At 41.7% G+C, this 21594-nt stretch overlaps 1 protein-coding gene across 1 annotated transcript; it reads left to right on the forward strand.

Annotated features, from left to right (window-relative positions):
* The first annotated feature begins 5827 nt into the window (after positions 1-5827).
* LOC147627230 (uncharacterized) lies at positions 5828-12437 on the forward strand. The gene is made up of 4 exons (XM_086815899.1): positions 5828-6150; positions 6469-7245; positions 10992-11754; positions 11869-12437. Exons 1-4 carry the CDS (start codon positions 5830-5832, stop codon positions 12363-12365), a joined length of 2358 nt encoding a protein of 785 aa, XP_086672025.1. The 5' UTR covers positions 5828-5829; the 3' UTR covers positions 12366-12437.
* The last annotated feature ends 9157 nt before the right edge of the window (positions 12438-21594 follow it).

The following is a 21594-nucleotide window of genomic DNA, read 5'->3' on the forward strand; positions in this document are numbered from 1 at the left end:
TGTTGTGGGTGTTGGTGGATACATGTTTATGTGATTGGTTCACATACAATGGCATTATAACAGATTTATAGTACTATTGTTGTGAAGGTTCCCAAATAATGGCATTATAGTAGGTTTTACAATACTACTGTTGAAGGTTATAGATTTGGCAAGTGTAAAAGGTTTTTTGCAAGCTCTATTTGGTAAATTGCTACAAGTAAAGATGTCTGACAGCATAGCACAGATTGTGAGCAAGAAGCTAGACAAGAATAACTTCCAGGCATAGAAGTTCATGATGGCCAATTTCTTGGGTGTTCATCTCACAGGTGAAGAAAAGGAGCCAGAGATTGCTAAAGAAAATTTGACCCCACAAAGTAGGTGTAGGCATATAAAGCATGGCATAAAAGAGCCAGAAAGGTGATGTACTAGTTATATGTTAGTGTGACAAATTCTATGATTGTGCATATACATGATGCATAAATGTCTAAGAAGACTTTGGAAACCTTCTTAGTGAAGATGTATGACACAAACACCCAAGCTCGGAAGATGAAACTTAAGAAGGAGCTACATAATGTGAACAAAGGAAAGCTAAGTACAAATGATTACTTATTGAAGGTTAAAGGGCTTGAAAATTCCCTTGCTCTATTGGATCACTAGTAGATGATGATATGGTTTCAATGATCTTGAATGGCCTTGGCAAAGAATACAACCAGTTTCAGACCTCCATTGGAGTTCGAGAACTTTCTTAATTTTCAAGAACTGATTGAAAATTCGAATGAGCAGGCCTTCTTCTCAGATATAGGTAGAGACAGAGGTATATCATCATCTAGAGGCCAAGGTGGAGGTTGTTTTTAAAATAAAAATCATGGGCAACAATAATAACAAGAATGAAATGTAAAAACACATGAAAGAGGCCACTCTAGAGGCAAGGGGAGCCAGAGGGACAGCCGAGGTGATTATAGTAAAGAAATCATAGTGCAAATAGCATAGAGTGCTATTACTATGGCAAACCAAGACACATGGCAAAGGAATGCTATGAAAAGTAGAATAATACTAAAAGTGAAAAGTTATTAGTAAGGCAACTATGCATCATCAAGCAAACAAGGTGATGACAGAAGTGAGAAACTATTTATGATATAGCATATGCTTAATTCCACAATAAGAGATGTGTTAGGATCTATAGATGTTTGGTATCTAGATTCTGGTGCCTCTAACCACGTGACCAATCATGGTGAGTGGTTTAGAGACATGTAGAAAATGGAAAAACCAAGTTATGTAGAAATAGGTGATGATACTATGCAACCCATTATGCATGTTAGTAAAGTGCCATTGTCTATGCAAGATGGCAAAAAGAATTACTTGGCAAATATACTTCATGTTCAACATTATGAAGAACATGGTTTCTGTTAGTAAAGTGCCATTGTCTATGCAAGATGGCAAAAAGAATTACTTGGCAAATATACTTCATGTTCAACATTATGAAGAACATGGTTTCTGTTAGATAGATGGTGGTTAAACATGGTCTACAACAAGTGAGGTTCAATCTTCAAGGGTGTTTTATGAAAGACTTCAAAAATCAATGCCACTTGGTTACAAAGAGTAACAAAAATGGCAAGATGTTTACTTTAAAATTTAACGTGCATAAGATGAAGCTATATATATGCACAAGACAAGTGTCATTGCAGATATTGATATATAACAATCAATGCCGCTTGGTTGCAAAAGGTAACAAAAATGGCAAGATGTTTACTTTGAATGTTAACATGCCTGAGGTGAAAGCAGCCATGTTTACGCATGTGACATGTGTCATTGTTGCAAATATTGACATATAGCACAAGTACATTGGTCATGTGAATATATAGCCAAGTGAAGTCTGTGCAGGCCCAAAATATTGTTGTAGGATTGCCAAAGTTTAAGGTTGATAGTATGCATAAAATATGTGAAGCATGCCAGCTTGGTAAGCAGTCCAAACATGCTTTTCTACATGAAAAGAATGTCAATGTAAGGCCATTGGATGTTATACATTAGAATTTATGGAGACACCAAGACTACAACAATTGTAGGTTGCAAGTATTATATTACATTCATTGATGATTACACTAGAAAAGTGTGGGTTTATTTTATAAAGAAAGAAAGTGAGGTGTTTGCTCACTTTTAAAGATTTAAAGCCTTAGTTAAGAAGGAAAAAGGTATGTAGATCAAATGACTAAGATCGGATGGTGAGGAAAGAGTTTCTCCAACGAGTTCAATGATTTCTTGAATCAAGAGACATTTTACACGTAGATACACTCCACAAAGAATAGTGTTGTAAAAAGGAAAAATAGGCACATTATAGAGGTGGTATGTGCCTTGATGTTTAAAAAGAATATGCCAAATTATTTTAGGGCAGAAGCAACAGCAACAATAACTGTTGTTTACATTATGAATAGGACCCCCACTATAGTTCTTCATGGTATGACGTCTGAACAAAAGTTTACAGACATAAAACTAGATGTGTCGCACTTGAAAACCTTGGTTGTTGAGAAGAAAAAAGGTATGCAGATCAAATCTCTGAGACCGGATGATGAGGAAAGAGTATTTCTCCAATGAGTTCAATGATTTCTTGAGAAAATAGGGAATCAAGAGACAGTTCATATAACTCCACAACAAAATGGTGTTGTAGAAAGGAAAAATAGGCACATTATAAAAGTGGTATGTGCCTTGATGTCTGAAAAGAATATACCAGATTATTTTAGGACAGAAGCAACAACAAACAAAGAACCTTTACATGTGTCACACGTCTCTTAGAGTTGATCGGACTCACTTACAATCAAACTCATACATTGGATTCACTCACAATGTTTTCATATGCGTCACACGTATTCATAGTATACCACACGTTTCACACGTGTCACAACTGGTTGGACTCACTCACAACCAACTAGGGTCACCCTCATTAATTCAAAAGAGTTGATTGGATTCACTCACAACCAAATTAATAACACTTGGGTCACCCAAGATATTCTTTTTACTAATTGGATCACCCAATAAATTAATTACCATAATAGAGACACATCTGGTTTTATGTTTGTAAACTTTTGTTTAGGCGTCATACCATGAAAAACTATAGTGGGAGTCATGTTCATAATGTAAATAACAGTTGTGGGTTTGATCGTGAGTGAATCGGATCAACTTTAAGACACGTGTGATACATGTGAGGATATGTGGGAGTGAATCCACTTAAATACATAATGACATTGTGAGTGAATCCAATGTGGGAACAATTAATGTGTTTGATCACTCGTGTGTGCTGATAGTTACAACCGAGGATGGTTGTTTTCTCAAATAGGAGGACTCTCACGGGAGTGAGATTTTTCAGAATATTTTATCATGGGAGTGAATCCAATTAATTATGTGTGATGTATGGTTCATGTGTGAAGCATAGTAGTGAATGATTTCCATTCGTTAGAATTATTTTTGTGAATGTTTTTAAAGTAATTGTGATCTAACATTGTGGACTATGTTGAGTATAGATCATGAGTTCGGAACAACCAAGGTGGACATTGGACGAGATTATCTAGCCAAGCACATGTGTGCTAAGTATTTAATTTTATATGGTTTGGCCCATTGTACATATGCTAGGCAAGGTTTATTTTTTATGAGATGCTTTAAAAGCATTTTGTAAAAGCCCAATTTTGGAAAAACTATGCTATTTATGACTCCAAGGGCTAAATTTATGAATATGATTTAAATACCACATGTGGGGGTGGAGCCACACACGTTGGGGGGGAGATTGCACCCAATCTTGTGTTCTTTGATTTTTATGTTTTTGTTTTATTCTATGATGATAATTGTTATTGAATTTGTGAAATATTCTAATCTCTGTGTACCATGGTCCTGTAACAGTCTCACTTGAAAGTTTTTGGGTGTATTGCATATGTGCGACGAAGTAAGAACAAAGTTAGATCTAAAGACAGAGAGAATGCATCTTCATTGGTTATGCTTTAGGGTAGAAAAGTTGTATATGTTATAACCCTACCACTCGTAAAATACAAGTAAGTAGAGATGTTATCTTTGATGAGATATGTAGCTGGTATATGTACCCAGTGAAAGGCAATAGATGATGTAAATGTAAGAAGTAATGATGCTACCCTACATGTAGAGTAGAAATAGAAATCAAAGGTGTCAAGTGGACCTAGAGAGTCCCTAACAGTGGATATCCGATGGAGCTTGGCATTTCGTCGGTGTGATTACTCTTGTTATAAGGAGAACCCAGGCTGTTTTGAGAGGACACCTGGCATTGCTTACATGATTAAAGAAATACAAGAGTTGGAGCCCACTTGTTTTGGTAGTTTGATTACATGACTGTTACTAGGCCAGATTGGAGCTATGCTGTTGGACTTTTGAGTTAGTTTATGTAGGCTCCCAGAAAGCCGCACTTGGATGTGGCTACATGGATTCTCACTCCACAATTGATTATTAACTTTTTAACTACATGGAGATACACATATGCTAATTAGGCTAGTAGTGTCACAGAAAAGAGATCTACTAGTGGCTTTATGTTTTCTTTTGGGAGAGCTGCTCTGAGTTGGAGCAACAAGAAACAGCAGAGCCGATAGTTGTCTTGTCAAATATAGAGGCAAAGTATAAGGACACTGCTATGGCAACTTGTGAGGTAGCTTGGTATGGGTGAGCTCGTGGATAGGGCCATTGTCATTTATTGTGACAACATTAGTAGCATACAATTGGCTAACTGAGTAAACCATGCTAGAATGATATTATCACTTTGTGTGAGGAAGAAGGTTGCAAGTGATGTAGATCTGGTATATGTCATCACAGAGGATCAAGTGGCTGACATCTTCACGAAGGCACTTAGTACAGAGAAGCTCTATAAGTTTAGAAGCTTACTTGGAGTACAACGTGTAGATTTGTGCCACAAGTGGATGATAGGCTATGTGACAGGCATATTTGGATTACTAAAGTATGTCATAGTTAAAGCGCTAGTTTATATAGTCGAGTTCACACTATGGACCGATCATTGTATGTTATAGTAGAAAAGCACTTTCCCTTATATTATATACTCTTATCTCTTTATGTTAACGGTTGTAGAGAAGAGAAGAAGATAAAAGAAAATTCAGCCATCCATATCTCTCTTGTGTCTTACTCTCTCTTTTGTGTGTATGTGTGTGTGTGTGTGTGTTTGCAAGGAACTCAAGCTCTCCCTCTCCCTCACATTCTCTTTAGCTACAACGCTCTGGTGGATAGATAAGGCATATATATGATGATTTGCCCATTCCTCCCTACACAAGAAAGAAATATACAAGGCCTAAGATGATTTATTGGATTTTCCTTTTCCTCCTTGTACAAGAAAGAAATAACTGGGCTATTTATTTACCATTGGAGCAAGTATATACTCTTTTACAATTCCACTCTTTAGCCTAGTGCATCATCTTGTTATCTTCTCCTTATCTTCTTAAGCTCACCTTCCTCTCCTCTTCCTAGCTTCACTGTCACTTTCCTTATCCAAGACTTGCTTCATTCTAACATAAAATTTCAGAAAGAAAGCTGCCCATCCACCTAACAGAGGTTTATGGGAGCTTCACACACTCACAAACTTCAAATCTCAACTACCTTTTCCTTGCAAAACCAACATGCAAGAACTCATACGAATGCCAAGATACTCACAAGCATCATGAAAACTAGAAATTCCAAGGAGGCATGTCATAAATGAGAAAGAGAGAGCACCCACAAGAGGGAAAGTAGAGAACAAGAGCTCACAAATTAGAGTGAAGCATCAAAATTCCATTAGAATGAAAAGAAATTTATGAAACTTGCTTACATTAATACGTAATGGAGGTTTAACCCAACCCGATGGTTTATAAAGTCAATTGCGCTTCCTGTGCGATCGATGAGAGAGATCGAGAGAGAGACAGAGACAGAGACAGAGACAGAGACAGAGAGAGAGAAGAGGGCGAGAGCATGAGCAAGCAGGACTACGAGAGGGCTGCTAGCTTAGAGGCGGTCACGTGCAACAAGGTGTTCCGGGATGCGGTCAACCCCCACTGGCTCGAGGACGGTCGCTTCTGTTACCGAGTGAAAACATCTGCAGGCAATCAAGAGGCCTGGATCGTAGATGCCCGCACAGGCGAGAAACGCCCCTGCTCGGAAGCTGGGCTTGCTCACACCCTCCCTGTAAGTGATCAAAAGCCTTTGGTAATTATACAGCACATAATGTTTATGCATCATTTAGACATTATTAATGTGTATAGATTAAAGAAAGTCAATTATTTAAATATGTGTAAGAATATATGTACATCACAACAAAATATATGCCTGATGTTTGTGTTTGTGTTGTAGTACTGTAATTTAGCATCAAACAAATTTGAAGCACTATGGGTTGAATTCTATCTGTGTGCAAGTGCGTGTGTGCGTGCGTAGATGCTACATCTGATGATGGATGCATGGTTTTGTATCTTTCCAAGTGAATTATTACTGGTTGTTTTCTTGTAGGCCCTTCCACCCAATTCAACTCTTTGTTCTGGACGTGGAGACATTGAAACGCAGATTATGTTCGCGAATGACCTCGATGAGCCCCTCCGCTTGTTTTGGATTGACTGGGAGGGTGAACATAAGGAGTACAAGGTAATTACAGTGGGTGAGATACACACACAACATACATATGCAAGCCATGCATGGGTGGTGACAACTCTAGACGACCAACAGCCCATTTGTGCCTTTGTAGCAACAGCAACACCTGCATTAGCACCAATTAGGGATGCACGAGAATCCGCACCAGCTTCTACAAACTTTCCACACAAGCAGTGGAGAGCATTTATACGTGGGTGGAATGTATGCTTGAGGCACACACGTATTCCGTCAACTGAGGTGATGCTAACAAAACATGCTACCAATGTACACATGTACAATGAACATGAGTTGTATTGGTCTCCAGATGGTAAGAAGCTTGTTGCAATGGAAACATCAAACCCTAGTTATGAACGGCATATTCATTTGATAGAAACCTCTCCTAAAGATCAGGTGGAGCCCAAGTTGCACAGTATCAAGTATGATAAACCAGGTGACCCGTTGCCACAACAATGTCCACACCTATTTGACATTAGCACCCGAAAGCAAATCCACGTTCCTGAGCTCTTGTTCTTCAATGCCTACAGCCTTAGCGAACTTCACTGGGAGCTTAATTCAAGTAGGTTCTTCATCATTTACAACCAACGAGGCCATCAAGTGCTCCGTGTGATTGCCGTTGATGCTTCAACAGGACACACCAAGGTGAGTTCTTCTATGATTACTTTAATTTTGGCTATGAAATAGAAAATGAGACCTCAGATATTGCATTGTTTTTTAGCATGTAAGGGTAAATTCTTGTTATGGAAATTTTTTTATAGCTTTTACATGTAGATTAGTAATAAGTTTCTTTTTTTGAGGCTTTACTATTGTCTTGAGAAAAACATACATAACATGACAAAATTTTGCCTATTATAAGATCATTTGTCACAATGGATGAGCTGTGTGGAAAGTCTTCTACAACCTGTTAAAATATTGCATCTTTTCTTTTATGCTATCGTGGAGCTGTCGGCCTGTAGGAACGGCCTGTTTTCCTACAGCCGATTGCTTATGTACTAGTATATAAGAGTTGCTCCCTTATTCATTCCAACATATCATTTCTTGCCCTATTTGCTGGCTCTTGTACTTTGTAACCTCAAGCTAATAAAGCTCAGTTCTTGCTTGCAATCTTTCTCTCTCTCATGTTCATTGCTTCCGCTTGTGCACATTCTTTCATGGTATCATTCGCCTAGGATATGGCTGCTACACAATCTGTTCCTCTACGTTTTCTGCTTCCCTAGATTCTCCAGGCTGTAGATCCTTCAAAACAGTGGCTGCGTTTCTCTCTTAGCTGTGTTTTTACTCTACAAGCTCTCCAACTGCTGTCAGCCAGCCCCCAGGCTGCGTTTTCTTCTACAGAGGCAAGTGGAGGAGGTCTAGGTGCAGATTCAGTAAGTGCATCAGACAAGTGGCACATCAGCTCCTCTCCCTCCAAGATCCCCTCCCTCTTCCGGTAGGCGGCTCTCGGTGGTGTGTTTTTGCGTTTCTTTTGCTGCTGTCCAGCTTGCATCTTCAGAGGGGGCTACTAGTCCCTAGTTGGATCTTGTGGAAAGGTGCTTGAGAGAGCACGTGGATTGCTTAGCTACAGAGGTTGTTTGAGACAGCTTCTTTGAGGCAGACATGGGTCCCCCCCCCCCCCCCCCTTGCACGAACAAGGAGGACAAGCTCAGTGGTACAAACTATGATCACTGGAAGCTACAAATGAAGGTCTGGTTCACACACAAGAGTGTGTGGGAGATTGTCCAGGGCCACGAACGAAAGCCCGAAAGCCTGAACGCCCTACCAGCTCTAGGAAGTGGACTCAGGACCAGGAGGATGCCTTTCTCACCGAACTTTCAGCTTGGGAGAATCAAGACTCAAAAGCTCACTCTGCACTTGTACAAGCCATCTCACCAGAGGTCTCCCTTGCCGTGCAAACATTGGATTGTGCTGCTTCTATTTGGAGAAAGCTGACAGACCTATATGCACGGGACTATACAATGCGGTCTGTCAACCTATTGGGTGAGCTCTTTTCTTTGGAGTTTACAGCAGGGACTTTCATGCAGTCATTTGTGATGAAGGTTAAGGTAATTCATGACCAATTAGTGGCAATGGGTACTGCCCTGACCTCTTCTCAGTTAGCTGCTCTCCTCCTCATCAGGCTTCTTGCAGATTATGACATGGTTTTCCGAGCTTTGCGGGTTCAGATCACAACACGTTCCCTCGAGTTTGATGATATGTGTACTCTCCTCTTGGAAGAGAAATCCATCCTAGTTTCTCAGGGGAAATTGAAAGTTTCATCGTCTATTGGACTTGATTAGGCACTCTCGACAGTGCAGAAGAAAGTTCGGAGTCGGTGTTACAAGTGTGGGAAGAAAGGCCACCTGTCAAAGGACAAAGGCAAAGCCAAGGACAAGGGCAAGTCTTCCAAGAAGGGCAAAGACAAGTCACATGACACTGACATAGACTCGTCTAGTGACAACCCCAGCTCTCCCAAGGCCGTATAGTCTGGAGAGAACATGATTGGTGTCTTGCTCTGATCCTAAGGGCATCCCCCGCGTGCTGTCTTCCAGAAATGGCTTGTGGGCGGGTGAGGGAGCTTTCAAAAGCTCTCTTATATTAAATCTGGAGCATGGGACCGGTGTGTCGGAGTTCCAAGTATAAAGACAGGCAAGTTCACTTGATGGTCCGGATGAGTTCCAGGATCAATCAAGTTTCCTTCATAGTTCAGATGAGTTCCAGAACTATTGGTTAGCAGAGACTATGGACAGGATGTGTTCCATGTTCATTTGTTCGAGGTTATTGGATGTGATGTGCTCACAATTCTACTTTGAGTTTGGAGCCAAGCAGATTTTCTTTTGCTCTCTATAGTGGCATTATGTTCTCTGAAGACAACAAGCTGACATGTGCATTTTCCGAGTTGTACTCAGTATTGGCCATGCTGAGGTGTCCATGGTCGCACCTTCATCATCAGTTTTTCTTCTGACTTTTTTGCACACTTCAAGATGCAGAGGGGGTGTTAAAATATTGCATCTTTTCTTTTATGCCGTTGTGGAGCTGTCGGCCTGTTTTCCTACAGTCGACTGCTTCATGTACTAGTATATAAGAGTTGCTCCCTTATTCATTCCAACATATCATTTCTTGCCCTATTTGCTGGCTCTTGTACTCTGTAACCTCAAGCTAATAAAGCTCAGTTCTTGCTTGCAATCTTTCTCTCTTTCTCTCATGTTCATTGCTTCCGCTTGTGCACATTCTTTCACAACCATCTTACAAATTTATTGACTTGTGTGCTTTAGTTTCACATGAAAACACTCCCGTCCCCGTCCCCGTCCCCGTCCCCCCCTCTCCTCCACCCCCTTACACACCCACACACACACACACACCCCCTTACACACCCCCTTACACACCCACACACACACACACACCCACCCACCCCTCGTTCTCATCAAAGCTTTGAGTCTAATGGGTCGTTAGGATCACTTCCCCATTGCTTATTTGACTTGCCAATAGGAAAGACAATATTTTGAAGAGCCTTGAGAAGTAGATTTGATAGCATTTTAGGTTTCCTTGTTTTGATGGGAGAAAACATGTTACAGAGGTGTGTGTCAAGCTTCAGAAATCTTCACATTAGAACAATGTGGACTAAAAAATGCTTGAAAAACAGACATTGATATTGTGGTCTTTACATCCCCCTGAGCACCACACAATATGCCACTTCATTTGTTTCATCTCTTTCAATCGCAAGCTCATTTGAAGGCTAGGTATGTGCCCTTGATATCAAAAAGAGCTTTCAACTAACAATTATTTTAAATATTGTAATTGCCACCTTGGTGGTGTGTGGGCTGCTTCGTTTGTACTTTGCACAACCTTGCTCCTTTGGATCAGTAAGCAAGCTTATAGAAAGGGGGAGAGATGAAGCTAGCTTTTATTGAGGTGTGCTTGTATGATGTAAATTTCCTACATAGCTTTTATTGATTGTGCTTGTATGATGTAAATTTTCTATATATACACTACCTTGAAACTTCTGCTTTATTATTCCAAGGGAGGCCTTAGTGTTATTACAACCTAGAATGAGTTCTTACTTCCGAGAAAAAAGTTACTGCAAACTTTAATGGTGCCTTGATTCAATAAGGAAAAGGAAGATGCATCTATCCACAATGGGTGCTAGTGGGTACTCTTCTTTCCCCTTTTTTGCTAAAGAACTCCAGGCAGGTCTTCTTAGAGAAGTCTTATCTTGCTTGAAGTGTTGTTGTATACAAGGCATGGGACCAAAGTCTTGTACCATTACATAACCGATATCTGATGCACGGGACCAAAGTCCAAAATTACATTACTACCACGTGGCTTTTTTTAAGAACATCATTTCTTTTAAAACACTTTGTTTCGGCAAATTAGAGGACTTAATTTATTTCATTTCATTAAATGCTGGGCAGGTGATTGTGGAGGAGAAGAGTGAAACCTTCATAGATTATTCTGGCAAGAATTTCATACACTACTTGGACAACACAAGGGAGCTGATTTGGATGTCGGAGAGAGATGGGTGGAACCACCTCTACCTCTATGATAGCCAGAAGGGGGTGGTGAAGAACCAGGTCACACATGGTGAGTGGGTGGTACGTGGCGTTGAGAGAGTGGATGAAAAGAAGAGACAAATAACCTTCAAGGCTACTGGCATCTACCCGGCACAAGATCCATACCACATACACTATTGTCGTGTCAACTTTGATGGAACAGGCCTTGTCTTACTCACCCAGGGTGATGGGACACACTGTGTGCAATTCTCCCCATGCCATCAATACTTGATTGACACATATTCACGAATAGACCAACCTCCCACAGTGGAGCTACGTAAGGCACATGATGGGTCCTTGGTGACCAAGCTTGAAGTTGCTGATATGTCTGCTTTGCAGACAGTGAATTGGAAGACACCCCTGCGCTTTGTTGCCAAGGGGCGCGATGGTTGCACAGACATACATGGTGTCATTTTTAGGCCCACCAATTTCCATGCTAGCAAGAAGTACCCAATCATTGAGGACATCTATGCAGGACCCCAAGGCTCACATGTGCCCAAGAGGTTCTCACCTTACCATGCAGCTCAGAGCTTGGCTGAGCTAGGCTTCATCGTGGTGATTATTGATGGCATGGGCACCTCCAACAGATCGAAAGCCTTCCACAACGTGTGCGCCAAGAATATAGGTCAGTGTCCTTGCGAAGTTTATGCAGTTTATGCACTTTCAGAATTTACTCCACACTTTATATTTTCATCTAAGAAAGTGATCAGCTAAGGGAAAAATTGTTAACACTGTTTAGGTGATGCTGGGTTGCCTGATCGCGTTCTATGGATTCAAGCTGCAGCAAGGAAGAATCCCTACATGGACATTACCAAAGTGGGCATATATGGAGTTTCTGCAGGTGGACAGAATGCTCTACGTGCATTGCTTATGTACCCCAACTTCTACAAGGTGGGGGTTTCAGCTTCTGGTTGTCATGACAACCGTATGGACAAGTTGTGGTGGAATGAGCTCTGGATGGGTTGGCCTGTGGGTCCCCATTACGATACGCAGTCTAATGTTACACAAGCACATCTTCTTCAAGGCAAGCTATTACTGATTGTATGTGAGATGGACACCAATGTTGACCCGGCCTCCACTTTCCAAGTGGTTAATGCCCTTGTCAAAGCAGATAAGGACTTTGATCTTGTGGTCATCCCTGGTGAGGGGCATGGGTTAGGTGGTTCATACGGTGAGCGACGGATGCGAGATTTCTTTGTCCGGCATCTACTAGCAGTAGAGCCAAGACACAGTTAGGCCAAAGAGGATGTCCCTTTGGCATTACATAAGCAAATTGGTTATAATAATTGTACAAACAGGAAACTTCAATCAAATTCAAGATGTTCTAATAATAATTTCACTATACATCACCAATGTTGAACTGGCAGCGTATCAAGCACTTCATGTGCTTTCTGCAAATGAGCTACATATGGCAAAGGTGCTGCCAAAGATGGTGCGTTAAGCTTTGAGATGACATAGAATTTCATGCATGTGGAGTTACATACTCGACCCCAATCTCCCTGATGTCAAAGGCTGGGGACCATCCTAGTGATACCGCCAGTGGTAAGGTGGTGCTTGTATAGTATCCAAATATCACTTCAGCACCCTGTACGTCTCCTCTCCAGATCATGTTACACACCCGAATAATCTGAAGCAGCAGGAGAAGAAGCTGCTGAGCGTACTGGATATCCACTGAATCCATTGAAGAACTACATAAAACTAAAGAAAACAAGAAACGCTGCAGTACCAAGCTGGGCCAAGTCCTGGATGGTGAACCATCATCATATACTGTCTGAAGAGCAAGGCAGTTTTGAGTGCACCCGTGGTGAGCCTTGTCCTCTTTTTATAGGCACATAAGGACAAGTCCACTGGTTGGCCTACTGTAGGCTGGTAGCCTGCTGGTCTGCCTGTAGAAAGCCCTTAAAATACTTTATTTAATGGTCAGACTTATAGACACTTAACCTAGGCACTTCTGGGTGCTGGTGTGGGCTGGTCGACTGCTCTTGCCCTAAGCTGATCAGCATGTCCACATGGCACCCAAGGTACGCAATCAGGTACGGGTTGAGATTTTGAGGTACGTTAAATACGTAAGGTCCTTAAAAACATAAAAAACATACTATATAGTGTACATATATATACAAAAAAATGAATGAAAAAACAATTCATTTTTGAATATTCAACACCACCACAATTACCAAAATGAGAGCTCCATCCGGCAACATGTTTCCTTTGTTGTCATACTCTCAACTTTGGCTTTGCAATCCGCAGTGGTTGGCACCACATCATCATCATCTCTCGTTGCAATGTCTGTATCAATGAGAGGAATGGCTTTCTTCGCACTTTGCATAAGTCAGCTAAAATCGATGACGGTCGGCCTAGGGTTTTTTTGGCCCAAAATGTTTTTAAAAACCACCATGACTTGCCAATGAGGTGATAGCTCAAGTGGTGAAGGTGTTTGCCTAGGACCAAGAGGTCTTGGGTTTAGAACCCCCCTTGGTGCTTTCTCGACGGCATCGTCTATGGGGTGGATAAATGAGTGGTTATAGTTGGCACCTATGAGCGGTGAAAAATTGGTAACTATGGGAGGATCTTGGGCCAAAGGTCAGTTTGGGGGGGGGGGGGGGGCACGGTACGGATCTGTACAGTATGGTACAATATCGTACCGTGCACTAAAACATACCTTATAATAAGGGACATACATACGGATGCAACGTTGATGGCACCTAGAAAAGGTGTGCACATGACATTTCCTCTTGCTTAACTTGGAGAACTAAGGAATTTACATTTGTCTCAACTCCACCTGCATCATCCACTCCTCGTGTGTGTCCTTTCTATATGTGGTTGGCTATTGGAATGACCTTGCGTGATGTCAAAAAACTGATTGAAATCTGGTCGACAATGCATGTGACTCGAGCTTCTAGAAACATGATTATCAAAATAGACAAAGTGGAGGAAGCAACTCCCTTTTTGCGGTGTTTTACTTCCTCTTTGCGTTCAACTTGTAGGAATTGTTGCAACTAACTAGCTATGCTGCGGCTTGGGCTTGCCAATTGATCATTTAAGACCATGCCCTGTTGATCCAAGTTTGCGAGACGTAAATCTACGGTGAAATGCTAAGATATGGGCCTTGTCCTTTTTTATAGGCACATCGGGGCAGGTGGGTTGGTCGGTTGGACAGCAAGGAGTACAGCAGGAGAGGGTAAGATTGGAGAAGTTGACGGCAAAGGTGAAAAGTTGGTTGGTTTCATTTGTTGACTGCCATGGCATTTCAATTGCGTTTGGCTACAAGGCAAGTTGCTCAAGGCAATGGCCGGTCAGCAATGACTCAAGCAAAGGAGGCTCGAATTTCATCTCTATGCGCGGGGATGGGGGTGCTGCTAGGGGTATTAGATATGGTGTGCATAGATGCGTTGATGGGCATCTCCATGTCCCTTGGGAGACAGTCAGAGGTGTACAATGTTTAGGATGTTTGCTTACATGTGGGATTAGGTCCTATATACACGTGTGTGTGTGTGTAGTCCCTATAAGTAGGACCCTTTTGGTCTCATATTCATCACTCACTCATGAGAGTTATCTGAGGCACATTGTGGGAGCTCATCCACCAAGTGAAGGGCGAGGCCTAGCGTAGGTGGAGAGATGGAAGATCTGCGTAACTGCTTGATACTTATGCAATACATTTCTTGGTGTTGATCTTGTTGCACACTCCGTCTTCATATTCTAACACTTAGGTGATGACAAGCAAAGAAGAAGCCCCAAGGTCATTGTGACAGTCGGCTAGGTCGTCAGCATCAAACAAGGTAGCATTAAATGAATACTTTAGTCCTCTATTGGCCGACAATAGTTGGATGGTTGTTGTCACTCTGCAAGAGCAAGCCATAAGCCTAAAAATATTAAACAATAGTTCAATCATGAGCTATCTGATCCCCAGCTAGGAGTAAGTTGTAGTCAGTCATTAGGCAGTCTTTTGGTTAAGAATTCAATCCTCTTTTGGAAGGCCAAAGACCATGAAAATTGTACTGAAGTTTTTTTGTACCATATTAGTATACTAAAAATATAGTTCCTCTCTGCACCAAACCCCATGCTTCTATAGCTGTGGAGACGTGTTAAACCGTGGTGAGCACGCTATCTTCCACGCAAATGATGATGGTGCAGAGAGCATCAATATCCCTTTGTCTCCAAGCTTGGACAAGGTCAACATTAGGTGGTACAAGGTTTCCATCTTCATCCCTTGGTGGTGACAGGTGTACATCAACACCAATGGCGGTGTCCAAGAGCTCATAGGAGGAAATAATATCCTTAAGATTGAACTTCAAGAGAGGATAATTAGTGCCAGTAAGATTTCCATAAACATTGAAAGGTGGTGGGCAAGGTCTTGCGGAAGATGTTATTTCTCCTAGTAGATAGACAACAATTAGCAAGAAATTTTGTACTGAGCCTAAGCACTAATACCATGTAAAAAGATACAACCTGCGGTGTATACAAGAGAATGCTCATAAGAAGTAGGATCTTTCATATCTTAAAACCTGAAAACTAAAATTGCACGATAACACATAGAGAAGAATATTGTGTTGTTGAGGTTATATAATAGATGATAAAGCTCACACACCCATGTGCTCTTGCGTCAAGGGAGCTCCGATGGTTCATGTAGAACTGCTAAGAGAGAGGCTGTATGCTGGTAGAAGCTAGGGAGCAAACTCACAGTTATGATTGATGAACTGTGGAGAAGGGGATGGTCGTGTATCTATATAGCCATGTATGCCTGGGGTAGCCATGATATGATTGCATAGGTCTGTGGTCATAGTTAATGTCACTGTTCGCAGTGTAGACTTGGCCCATAAAGATAAACTAGAGACTGTGTATCAATTTCCCTATCTCGCACGACCATCCAGGCTCATTTTGGACCCATTAGGGCCACGAAATGTCAAGACAAGGTGTCCAAGAGTAAAGTTTACCTACTCCATGTGTAGACTGTTATGAGATAACGATCGAGGAGCGCTACGAATGCTCTCACGTGCGGCTTTGAGCATATCATTCATATCTTCAAGGAAATCCTTGACAGATTGAATCTTCTCCTTTTCTAGGCCTACAGCCATCGGAGATCTCGGCTGGAATCCATACATTAACATGAATGGTGTAAATCCAATTGTTGAATGCTTGGAGCTGTTATAAGCAAACTCCAATATGGACAAATATTCTTCCCAATTTGATTGCTTCTTACATAAGAACGCAACATATCCTCGAGTATTTGGTTAACCCTTTCTGTTTGACCATCAGACTCCGGATGGTCCGCCGTACTCATACTCAAAGTAGTATCCAGCTTTTTGAAGACTTCCTGAAAAAGTGGCTGTTGAACTTTCTATCTCTATCTGACACTATATCTGCGGGCAAGCCATATAGCTTGTAGAGATGTTCAATAAAGAGTTTTTCCAACTTTGACGTTTCTGTTTTCTTGGTGGTAATAAATTTTGCCATCTTGGTTAACCTATCCACCACCACCTAGACCGAGTCATTCCCTCGACTTGTCGTGGGTAAACCGGTGATGAAATCCATGGAAATGCTTTCCCATTTCCCTTGAGGAATGCTTAAAGGATGGAGCAAGCCCCCAACCTTTAGCCTTTCATGCTTATTGACCTAACACTTATTGCATTGCAGCACATAAGTCTGGACGTCCTTGAACAAACTAGGCCAATAAAATTGTCGTTTGACTAGTGCATAGGTCTTTTGTATCCCGGGATGACCAGCACTTGGACTATCGTGACTTTCTCTAAGAATGCATGCTCGAAAGTCACCAATAGTTGGTACACACACCCTACCCTTGTAGAGTAAGTACCTGTCGTCAATGGAGTAGTTAGCATACTTCTCCCCCCGACGAAGTTTAGCATCATCCTTTGAAACCGTGTCGGAAAACAAAGGTGATGAAGGGCCTACGTCTGAGCTCTCCGGCTCAAAACTATACCCCGAAGACTCGGCTAGCCTCTCCGGACTCACTCTCACCTCACTACCCGCCGCACCTACGGCCAGTCTCTCCGGACTAGCATTACATGCCAACGAGAAAGGTGGGTGCGGCTGTGACAAAGTGCGTACGCGTACAGCGCGCCAGACCTATGTAAAGACAGGATCATGCTCACACAAGCCACAGAGTGATTCCAAGAACTCATTCTTGAAAACCGTAAAGCTTAACTTATTAATTTGTGGCATGCGGCTAAGCGCATCCGCCACAACATTATATTTACCCCTTTGGTAGCGAATCTAAAGGTCAAACTCCTGTAGGAGCTTCGCCCACCGAGCTTTCCGACCTTTCAACTTGTTTTGACTCGAAAGCCATGTCAGGCTTTCGTGATCCGTACGTACTTCAAAAGTGGCACCATATAAATAGTGTCTCCACTTTTTAAGTGCATGTACGATGGCCAGTAACTCCCGCTCGTCGTAAGCCGATTAGTTATGTTGAGCCCTATCTAATTTTTGCTCTCAAATGCAACAGGGCATCCCCTTTGCAAAAGCACGGCTCCAATGGCCTCACCACTAGCGTCTGTCTCCAAGACAAACGGCTCAGTAGGGTCAACTATAGTCAAAACAGGTGCAGCTGCTATGGCTACCTTAAGTTTTTCGAAGCTTCTTTTGTTGGTCTCCCTTCCAACATATATTCTTTGTTTTTGTGCGCAATCGATCCGTCAACGGGACTGCGATCTTCGCGTAGTCCTTTACATACTGTCGGTAAAACCCCGACATGCCAAGAAAAATCTGCAGTTCTTCGAGATTTTTCGGAGCTAGCCACTTGAGAATAGTTTCCACTTTCTCAGGTTCCATCCGCGTACCATGGGCGGATATAATGTGGTCCAAATAGTGAATTTCTCTTTCAAAAAATTCACATTTGTTGTCCTTCGCAAATAGCTTGTGTGTCGCAATAACTGGAACACTAATCGCAAATGTGCCAAGTGTTCTTTACGCGTTTTGCTGTACACAAGAATATCATCTAGGAAACTACTACGAATTTTCCTAAGTATGGACGTGAAACACTGTCCATCAGCGTCATAAAAGTCGCTGGAGCATTGATTAGCCCAAACGGCATAACCAAAAACTCAAAGTGACCGAATCGTGTCCTGAATGCTGTCTTCGCAACATCCTCGACCTTAATTCTAACCTGATGATACCCAGATCTCAGGTCTATCTTAGAGAAATTTTCGACCCATAGAGTTGATCAAACAACTCGTTCATACGTGGCATAGGGTACTTATTCTTAATCGTGACTTGATTAAGAGCCCGATAATTTATGCACATGCACATAGAACCGTCTTTCTTCTTTACCAGAAGAATCGGTGATGCCCAAGGATTCGAACTAGGGCGAATAAACCCTTTTTCTAAGTATTCGGTCAACTGGTTTTCCACCTCCTTGTTGAAATTTGAGCATAATGATGAGCTATGGTGGATCATACACTAGAATCAACATGATTAACAAAGTGATTAAGAAATGATTAAGACGTAATTAGTGAATAATTAGCAGATAGACTAATGTAGGCATGGATACTCAAAAACCAGCAAATTCTCATTAGGGCTATGCCTCAATTTATAGTGTTTACATCAAGCATCAAATCCCCTTGATTTCTCCATGATTCACTCCCTGAATATCTCCACCTCTTGCCTGATTCTCTCCACCTCTTCTCTTTTCCCTGAATATCTCCCAGAATATCTCCACACTCCTAAATTCCCTCATGCTACCCATTATTCTCTCCTAGTAGATTCTTCTAACCTTTTCACAGGTTCTTTCACAATTACATCTCCTCTTTTACAGCCTCTATCCAAGAGCTTGTTCCCGCACACACCCTATTCACTTGTATTTTCAACACCTCCCCTCAAGTGAATAATCCTAACACACCTGGACCCTGTATCAAGTTTCCCTCTTACTTGATAGCCCGCGACCAGTGCCTCAAGTCCCTAAACTCCATAGTCCTTGACACTCTCTCTCTCTATGTGTCCAAGGCTTACTATAGTTGTCCGCGACCTTGACTAAAGTGCTCACACATACATCTACCACTTGGCCTACATCATCGGTGGCTCAGAGGTGGTTTTACTTTATTGGGGCAGGTTACATTGGGTTGTGGGTTCTCTCTCTCTCTCTCTCTCAGAGATTTTCACATGGCTCCTCACTCTTTGGAGCCTCACATCTTCTCTTTTCTTCAGTCTTCTTCTCGTGGCAGCATCTCTCCATGCGTCCGTCTCTTCTTCCAGTCTTCTCGGGGCAGCTTCTCTTCTTGTGGCAGCTTCTCTTCTCGTGTCCATGTCTTCCTTTAGCTTTTCTTCTTGGTGTGGATCCTCTTCTTGGGAAGAGATATTCTTCTTCTTTCATGGCTGGGGCCATGAGCTCGTCCGTCAGGTCATTTTGCTCCATGTGAGCAACATGTTTCAATGTTTTACTGACAGTTCCTTTGGGCTTTTTATGTTTATTTTGTATCATTATGCAATGCAAACCCAAATTTATGCGGGAGGTCTTACCTCTTGCCTTAATCTGGACAAGGGCAGTGTCTGTTCCCATTTTTACACTGATAAAATGTGCCCAATACATAATGCGTATAGCATTCATTCTCATGCACATTCCAAATGCAATTCTGGCTGTGAATAATCTTGAATTTGAGTGAGATTTACAGGCATTAACCAAAGGTTGAATGCAAAATGATGATTTTCACAAATTTATCAGCATAATTTTACCAGAAATTACATTAAATCAAGGGTAACCAATTTATACGGGATGGTTGGAGTATCAAACCAACTCCAATTTGAAATCTGAAGTTATAGGGATCTGTATCAGATACCTAATGGTTAATTTGAACCCTCAATTGCACCAAAATACAGTGATTAGCATTGATTAATCACTGATTAGCAAATTAATGCTCTGTTTTGTGTGCAAAAAACAGAGTATGCGGGGAGTCCAGATCTGGTGCCTTCCACTTCAAATGAGCTCAAATGCTTTCAAAGGCATCAATAGCAATGAGTCTAGTAGAGGATTAAGCCAAGAAACACAAGATTTGACCAAATAATGAAAGCTTAATCTCTGTTTTACCAAAGTCACCTGCAGATTTGATGAAGAGCTTTGATCTCAATGTAGACTTGATGAAACTCAATTCTGTCTTCACCAGCTTGTAGAGCATGCTTGATTACCCCTTGGGCTAGGAGGAATTAGCTCAATTTGATTTGATGAGCTCAAGATCTGCAAATTACTCAGAAAATTCAGCGCTGGAAAAAACGTGAAGATCTCTTGAACCCGTCGGCGGTTTGCTACGTTTTCTTGATAGGCTTGAAGCCAAGGAGCTTAGCTAGCTATGGTTAGAAGCTTTTGCCCTAATTTGATGTGTGCTAGATGCTAGAGACCCTCCACTGGCTGGGGGTGAAGGGGAAGATGAAAAACTCACTAAAAATTGATTTTTTTTGCTAATTATCTACTAATCCTGATTAATTCACTAATGGGCTCATAAATCTGGTTGATTCTAGGCATGGCTCTGATACCATGTTGAAATTTGAGCATAATGATGAGCTATGGTGGATCATACACTAGAATCAACATGATTAACAAAGTGATTAAGAAATGATTAAGACGTAATTAGTGAATAATTAGCAGATAGACTAATGTAGGCATGGATACTCAAAAACCAGCAAATTCTCATTAGGGCTATGCCTCAATTTATAGTGTTTACATCAAGCATCAAATCCCCTTGATTTCTCCATGATTCACTCCCTGAATATCTCCACCTCTTGCCTGATTCTCTCCACCTCTTCTCTTTTCCCTGAATATCTCCCAGAATATCTCCACACTCCTAAATTCCCTGAATATCTCCCAGAATATCTCCACACTCCTAAATTCCCTCATGCTACCCATTATTCTCTCCTAGTAGATTCTTCTAACCTTTTCACAGGTTCTTTCACAATTACATCTCCTCTTTTACAGCCTCTATCCAAGAGCTTGTTCCCGCACACACCCTATTCACTTGTATTTTCAACACTCCTGTGCCTCGGAGTGGCTCAACCTATAAGCAGGCTTGCTTATTGGTTTGGACCGAAGCATAACTTCGATGCCATGGTCTACTTCCCTTGATGGTGGTAAACCATCTGGAAGCTTTGTAGGAAAGACATCTTGAAATTCCTGCAATAAACTTTTCAAAGTATCTACGTACTTTGTTTTTAGAGTCTCTTTTGCCTTGGGCTTTGTTGTTTCGTCATCACATGCATGCCAAACAGGGTTTTCAGAAAATAGTGGGTCTCTTCCAAGGCTTTGTTTTCCATGTTTGTCTACGCAAACATTACTTTCAATTTCAGCTACGGAAACAGAATTTACAAGAGGGTAACAAGCGTATACTTGTGCTACCTGGCCGCTACTACGGACCGCGTGGCATAACTCGAGCGATGATATAAGTGGTGAAAAGGGGACACTACGGTCTCCTTGTAGGGTGATGATATTACCCCCATACTCAAACTGTAATGTGTTGTGTAAATAACT

Source organism: Cibotium barometz, chromosome 21, assembly GCF_041138505.1.
Source record: "Cibotium barometz isolate CiBa-2024 chromosome 21, ASM4113850v1, whole genome shotgun sequence".
Taxonomy (NCBI): domain Eukaryota; kingdom Viridiplantae; phylum Streptophyta; class Polypodiopsida; order Cyatheales; family Cibotiaceae; genus Cibotium; species Cibotium barometz.

What these genes read in the sequence shown, in the direction of transcription:
- LOC147627230 (XM_086815899.1), top strand. Translation starts at nt 5,830, where the DNA reads ATGGTTTATAAAGTCAATTGCGCTTCCTGTGCGATCGATGAGAGAGAT. An exon ending in GGCTTGCTCACACCCTCCCT is followed by an intron (nt 6,151 to 6,468) that starts GTAAGTGATCAA and finishes GTTTTCTTGTAG; the next exon opens with GCCCTTCCACCCAATTCAAC. An exon ending in CGTGTGCGCCAAGAATATAG is followed by an intron (nt 11,755 to 11,868) that starts GTCAGTGTCCTT and finishes AACACTGTTTAG; the next exon opens with GTGATGCTGGGTTGCCTGAT.